Here is a 7622-nt window from a genome sequence, read left to right as displayed (position 1 = left end):
GCTGTCTGCAGATGTTGGATGCTGTCTGCAGATGTTGGATGCTGTCTATCATGGTGCACTGAGATTCCTAACTGGCTGTAACTACCAGTACCCACCACTGCACCCAGTACTTCTTGGTCTGCTGCCTTCATACATCATCAGGGTGCGGCTGTGGCTGAGTGGTTAGAGGAGTCGTGCTCCAATGCGAGAGTTGGGGGTTCGAATCCACCAGCAGTCACATGCTGAAGAGTCCCTGGGTAAGACACTGAACCTTCACTGCCTCTGATGTGTGTCCATCAGTGTCTGAATGTGATAAAGCTCTGATTAGTGTCTGTAGAATGATTTGTTCAATTATCTTTGTACAGATCTAGTATAGAGCTGTATGAATGGGTCAGTGAGGCACAGATTGTTGTAAAGAGCTTTGAGTATCTGGATCAGATAGAAAGGAGCTGTATAAGTACAGTCCATTTATCATTTACATCTCCTCCTACATGTCTCTGTGTGAGTGCAGCTACAGCGTGCGCTCTCAGGACATCATTACCTGCAGTGTTCCCTCAGTGAGGACTGAACTAGACAAAAGGACCTTCTCCTGCTCCGCTCCTGTTTCCTGGAATATCTTGTAAAAAGATCTGAAGCTCTCGACCTTTGACCTCTCTAAGTGGCTTCAAACATCTGATAAGTTCCTGAGAACAACCAACACAGACATGTTCCTGTTTTTAGTTTCTACACCGCCTTATGATCTAGCTGTTTTTATTACATTTTTTATACCATTTTATTTTCACTTGTTATTCTCAATCTGTTCGCATCTTTTATGATTGTCCACTGATGTCATCACTCTGTTAAATCAGGTCTCTGTTGTAAATGAGTCCTCGAGGCTCAATCGGATTAACCTGTAGAAATCAAGGTTGAATGAATGAATCCGTCCATCTTTACTCGCTTCTTCCTTTTTTGGGTCATGGGTGCCCATGTCCAGCAATCACTGTGCGAGAGGCGGGGGACACCTGGACATGTCTCCAGTCATCACAGGGACACAGAGAGGCAAATGAGACAAACAATCATTCACGCTCTTTCTCACCTAGGGACAATTTAGAGTTACCAACCAGATTAGTCAGTTTTTTCTAATCTGTTGTTTTCCTGCTTGCTCTTGGTGAAGGCGGAGGCTTTTCCCTCCTGCTCTTCCCTGCTCTGCTCTTTGTCCTGTGAACCTTTCAGAGCCTCTCTTTACATATCGTCCAAATCCGAGGGGGCAGTTGCCCCCTCAGACTCAACGGTACTCGCTCTATTCAACCGTTACTGGACTGCCTGGCTGACATCAGAGATTGGATGGCTTTAAATTTCTTGAGTTTCAACGAGAAGAAATCTGAAGTTATGCTGTTTCCTCCCAAAGACACAATCACCAACCACTGCATCGACCTATCCGTTCTGTCACCGTTAGTGAAACAAAGTCACTAATCTAGGAGTGATACTTGACCCTTCTTTGAAACTCAACAATCATGTAAATATGATTGTTAAATCCTGCTTTTTCCAGCTGAGGCGACTGTCTAAGCTGAAGCCCATATTGTCCAGAAATAACCTGGAGACAGTAATTCTTGCATTCATTACATCCAGGCTCGACTATTGCAACTCACTCCTGTTTGGTATCAGTCAGACCTCCATAGCTAGACTCCAACTGGTCCAAAATGCAGCAGCCTGGTTTTTGACCAGCACAAGCAAAAGAGAGCACATTACACCTGTTTTGGCCTCCCTACACTGGCTTCCGGTTCACCTTCGAATCAAATTCAAAATACTCTTGTATGTCTATAAATCACTAAACAGCTCTGCCCCCTCCTATCTTACTGATCTGCTCCAGCCGTATGTCCCACCACGTTCTCTCAGATCAGCAGACCAGTTGCTCCCAACAGTCCCAGGAACCCGTCTCAAGCGCAGAGGTGACAGGGCCTTCTCTGTAGCAGGACCAAGACTTTGGAATGAGTTACCTCTACTGGTTAGACAGGCCCCCTCCCTCACACTTTTTAAATCTCGCTTAAAAACACACTTTTATTCCCTGGCTTTCTGCACTGTGTGATCTGTGCTGAGTCTGTGTGCATCACACTGTGTTGGTCATGTTGCGGTTGTTGTTGTTATCCATTATTGTTTTTGTTGGTTTCTACTTTTTGGTGTCCTGTTATGTAATCTGTTGCTATGTGCTTGTTCTGTTTGTCCCTGTACAGCACTTTGGTGTGCTTTGTCACTGTTTAAAGTGCTTTATAAATAAATTGGTATGGTATGGTATGGTAAATCATAAACTATGGATCTGGTCAGCTGGTCTCTCAGCGCAATTGATTAAATTTTCTCAACGAGAAGACAGGGCGAAGGACAGCCCTCCTGCCCCAACGGGACACTTGCAGCCAGATACAAGATGGATTCCTAGGGGAAGTAGAAGATCATGTGTCTGTCCATATTGTCGATCAAGGATGTTGAAGATGTGTTCACAATTGGATTTATGAAAACAGGATTTCTGCTTTTTGGAGTAGGTTACCTGGCATATCACCACATTCAGAAAACATCAGCAGCTGTTCTGGCCGTTGTGAAGCTGCCCGGCATGTGTGAAGGAATGTGCCGTGCTGTCAACGCTCACACTCAGATGCTGTGTGAGCTGAACCGTAAGCCGAACGTGATTCTTGCTGAGAACCACAGGCTTGCGGCTCCTGAATCTCGTTGGTGGGAAGGAATAGATCTTAGAGAAGTTGTAAGCTCGACTTAGCGTATGTAATCACAATTTGACTGTTTGGAGTCGCCATGAGATGTACTGGCAAAATTGTAAAGGCAGACGTACATTAACAGAGCTCGGCCTGACCCAAAACAAATGCTGCTCTCTGAACCTGGCTCCACCGCGCTGGCCTTGGAACGATGACCATCTCAGATTCTCCTGGATGTTAGGTGAACAAGATGCTCTGCTCCCCCCCACCCACTCCATTCCCCAAGGACATGGACCTATGTCAGAGCTCTACCGAGCCGGCTGATAACCACACTTATCAGGACCATGGCTGGGTGGGGGTGGGGGCTATCTGGACACTATTCACGAACTACTTCCCCTCAAATTCAACCTTCGCTGGCCTCCCTTATCGCCCACACCTCCACCGTGCAGCAACCTAGGAGATGCAAAGGCACCAGTGGCTGCGCCGCTCACTTGGGCTGCCTGTGCTGAGACCCCCACCCTCACCCACTCCACATGCACGTGTCTTTGTCTGTTTGTGGCTGTTTGTGTTGTTAGGGACACAGTGTGAGATATGATTTTTTACCTCTTCTTCCCTTGTGTTCCCCTTTTTCTAATCTAAAGGAAGCACCTCTCAGTGAGGCTGCAGCCTCAGACACCCCGTCTACCCCAGCTCTTGTTTGTTTGTTTGTTTGTTTGTGTTTCTTCAGATGGGCTGTACTAAAATATAATTTTGTTGTGCTTCTGTGCAGTGACAATAAAGCTGATTCTGATTCTGAGATTAGTTCACATTAATCCACTACATCTGTAATCAGATTACTTGGAAACAAACACCTCTTAACAGGCGCCTGCCTGTAAATCCAAACGTAGGCTCCGCCCACATTACTTTTCATCTACACAGTTTTTGTTTTAAAAACTTTTTTCAAAGTAAAGGTTGGTCTAAATGTTTTTGGTGGCTCCATGTGTACTGATGCAGATCCAGTCTCTCTCTTCAGAACTCAACAACCTGAGACGGTCTGAGTTAATTTGATCAACAGACAGTTAGATAAAAACACAAAAATCAGTTTTTAAGCTCCGCCTACTTAAGTACAAATATTCTCTCTATATCCAACAAAGCTAAGTCAGATCCTCTGGATGGTTTCTTTTTGTTGAAACATTTGGTCTTTAATCCAAAAGACTTCAACAGTCTGAGGAGCTGCAACAAACTCAAATAGCACCTTCACATTCAACCACTATTTATACAGGCTAGTCCATAGTGGGTCAACCAGTTTGATGGTGCTCAGATGGTTCCTGTAGTCCACCAACAAAACATTTCAACAAGAAGAATCCGTCCAGAGGACCTGACTTAACTTTATTGGATTATTCTACCTGGATAATTGAGCATGAATCAATACAAACACTGTAGTACCTGAACTACACCAGCAGGTGGCGCCACATCAAGAACCCCCTCAGCCATTATCACCAACATGTGTGTTTTAAGTAGGGCTTTAACAGACTACTCGAGTAATCTACACATCGATTCCTAGGACATCTATCGAGTTTTTTAAATTTCACGTCGAGTATTCGTGGTGACGTCATTACGTCGCCGTTATTTCATTGCGTCACGTGATCCGCACCGGCGCAGGTTACAAAATGGATTCCTCCCAGCAGACTGATGGAGCAGAGCAGACCCAGTCTTGACAAACGGGTAGAACTGCATCAATAATCTGGAAATATTTCACTACAGATGAATCTTCTGGTTCAACTACCGTAAGGAAACAGAAAATGAATCAACCTCCTGACTGTTTGGAGCGCGTTGCGAACCGGTGTTATACCATATTCTGTGACCGTAGGGGGCGGTGTTGCATGCACTGTTGCAGGTCACAGAATATGGTGCGACACCGGGTCCAATCGACCGAACCAGAACCAGCTTCCTCTGACCTTGTTTCACGAACAAAAAGCAAAAAATATTAATCTCTAAACCTATAAAAAGCTTATAAACATATTAATCTCTAAAACTAAACCTAATGTGCACCACAGCTGGTGGTGGTCGACCCCCCCACTGTTTTTAGTTTCGTTTTTGACGTGCCGCATGTTTCTTTCAATTTTGCAGCTTAATAATAAAAAATAGTTTTAGTTTTCCTGTGACTTATTTGCTGTATGATAAATGGGAGGAGCATAAAGGCTCCAGTACACTGCCGCGTACGTCCGTTCACGCGTATATACGCGTGTACTGTACGCAGAGGGTTCAGACTTCGTACTCCAGCGTCCACCCCGAGCAGCTGCAGAGCAGCTTCACAGACAAGGGCCGTTTACCTTCAGGACAAATTGAGGTCGCCGATTGGTCATTTGCTGACACGCCTACTGGATTGATTGACAGGGCGGAGAAAAGAAAGTGAGCGCTGGCAGCCTCAGCCACAGCGGTGTTCTGTGTTTACATGTTGTTAATAAAAAGATCTAAAACATAAATAAACAGGGAGCGCTGGCTCTGCAGTCCACACATCAGACCAGCCCACCAGGAAATCTCCAGACCCTCCTGCAGCCACGATGGACCTGAGTTTAATTCGCTCGTGACAAATTCCTTCATTTCTCTCCATTTCAGTCATGGCATCAACGGAGGAGGAAGAGATCACTGCCTCTTGGCAAAAAAACAAAAGAAAAGGCCAGATCAGAGATGAAGAAGAGAATTTAATACATTGGTGTCGCATACAATACAGTCCGTCGCAGGGCAGTTTATTGTGCGACACCGCGTACACGTATGCGGTCGTAAAAATTTAGCTTTGCACGGACATGAACTGGGGGGTACGCTCGTACCGCCGTGTACGTACGTGCGTACCTCTGCGTATGGACGTACACGGGAGTATATTGGGGGCTTAATATACGCTCCCAATGTTTTGTTCGTCTCTTTTTGTAAATAATGACCTTTTTTGCGGTTTAATTAATTTATTTATTTTTAATCTTTGGATCCTATGATGTCATCAAGTACTCGAGTTCTACTCGAGTTTTATGTTAATGTCGCGTTTTAAAATGTAATCATTCAACCCCTAGTTTTAAGTATATGGAATGTTGTGGGCGGAGCCTCAAACATACATTCATTATCTCTAACTCATCACTGGTGCCCATATCAAGCAGTCACTGAATGAGAGGCGGGAGACACCTGGACAGGTCTCAGTCCATCACAGGGACACCCTGGACAGGTCTCAGTCTATCACAGGGACAGAAAGGCAGGACATGTGCTTCTGTTCAGTTCTACGTGGTCCTGATTAACGGTAACTACCGGAGTCTCCTTCATACTACAGACCCAGGACCGAGCCGTCCTACAACACGCAGCCTGAGTCACCTGAGCTCGTTGACCTGTAGGACATCAGGGGCGCTGCCGCCCAGCGAGTGCACGGCCTGCTGGGAGAAGTCTGGGCCTGGAGAGTAGAACAGGTCCAGTTCTCGTGGACTCAGGGGGTCACCGGAGTCGTAATCGCTGTCGGTGGGCAGGAAGACCTCGGAGGACCCGTCCTCATCAGATCCCAGCAGAGAGTCTGTCAGACAGAGGTCAGTGTGAAGCTCGGCTTTGTTCTTTTGATCAGAACCATTTGGGTCTGACTCACCACTGATGGCCGTCCTCCGGCGGAGCTCCGGGGACGGGGACGGTGTGGGCAGGTAGTCCATGTTGGAGGAGGTGGAGTCGGTTTTCTGCTGACCCGAGACGCTCTCTGGAGCGTTGGCGTCCACCAGGCAGGTGATGGGCGCGCCGCCGCAGGGCTGCTTGTAGCGGGCGGACTGCAGGGCGTCCGTGATCCAACGAAGATCCCGCCGCACCTCGTCCAGCTGCTGCAGACACACACGAGGACCCGGATCAGGTCTCGTTTCAGCTCGTTGCAACAAAAGGTTCTTTAAAAACGTCGGATCAAAACCTTCACAGATCATTGTCTGGGTCCACGGGGCGTCTCATGGACTCAGATCAGATTTTTACACTGAAAGTTGAAAAGAATAAATCTGCAACTTTTTATAAAACATGTTTGAAGCTTCTTTTAGTTCTGAGCAACCTGCGGTCGGGTACCGGTCCATGTGGACCGGCGCCATGCTGACTACCACTGATGGTCTCCATGGCAACACGGACACAAAACACAAGTTTAACCTTCAGGTAGGACCCGAAACTAGTGTTCCTCACCTGGATGTAGTCCAGGACGAGCTGGTGTCGATGCTTGGCGGTGGTCACCTCGCTGTCGGTGATAGCCTCCCGCAGTGCCTGCTGGGTAATGAGGGCGTCCAGGTCCAGGACTGAGGACAGACGGCAGTACAGACTGATGAACTTCTCCTTGTAGGTGCAGAAATGAACTGAGGACAAAGAACAGGACAAAAGGTCAAATTGAGGAAAAGAACCCAGCGTCCACATGAAGAGGTTCTGGGTCACAGAACCAGAATCGATGGACTCTTTAACCTGCAGCTGGTTTGTTCTGGACGTTCAGCTCTCAATTAAAAAAGTTCAGTGAAACGTTTGAAATCCAGAACCAAAGGTTCTGCAGAGTCCAGGACAGACCGTACTGCAGACCACACAGTTTCAGTAAATCTGTAAAGGTCCGGTACCGAGCTCAAACATCTGCAGCGGCAGGTGCAGGAACCCTGAGAGCGGGCTGTAGGGGTTGGACTGTCCGGGGGCGGAGCAAACATCATCAGCAGGAGGAAGCAGCAGCAGGAAGGAGACGCCGTGACCGAGCTCCACCACCTCCTGACTGTAGAGACGGAAGTGACGGGCCTGGAGACAGAGACAGACAGAGAGACAGAGAGACACAGAGAGAGACACACAGACACACAGAGAGAGACACAGAGAGACAGAGAGACACAGACACACAGACACACAGAGACACACAGAGATAGAGAGACACAGACACACAGAGACACACAGAGATAGAGAGACACAGAGAGACAGAGAGACACAGACACACAGACACACAGAGACACACAGAGATACAGA

At 47.2% G+C, this 7622-nt stretch overlaps 1 protein-coding gene across 1 annotated transcript in view; it reads right to left on the bottom strand.

Moving 5' to 3' along the window:
• ankfn1 (ankyrin repeat and fibronectin type III domain containing 1) overlaps nt 1-7622 on the bottom strand; it is a 49305-nt gene that overhangs the window by 932 nt on the left and 40751 nt on the right. Inside the window, exons 12-15 of the mRNA XM_037690976.1 lie at nt 7235-7460; nt 6819-6985; nt 6256-6478; nt 5994-6186 (exon numbers count right to left, since the gene is read on the bottom strand). Of these exons, the coding sequence (XP_037546904.1) occupies nt 5994-6186; nt 6256-6478; nt 6819-6985; nt 7235-7460 (809 nt within the window). The remainder of the gene's footprint in view (nt 1-5993; nt 6187-6255; nt 6479-6818; nt 6986-7234; nt 7461-7622) is intronic.

The sequence above is a fragment of the Nematolebias whitei genome, chromosome 17 (assembly GCF_014905685.2).
Source record: "Nematolebias whitei isolate Nwh7 chromosome 17, NemWhi1, whole genome shotgun sequence".
Lineage (NCBI taxonomy): Eukaryota > Metazoa > Chordata > Actinopteri > Cyprinodontiformes > Rivulidae > Nematolebias > Nematolebias whitei.
This window is presented reverse-complemented; position numbering and strand designations above follow the sequence as displayed.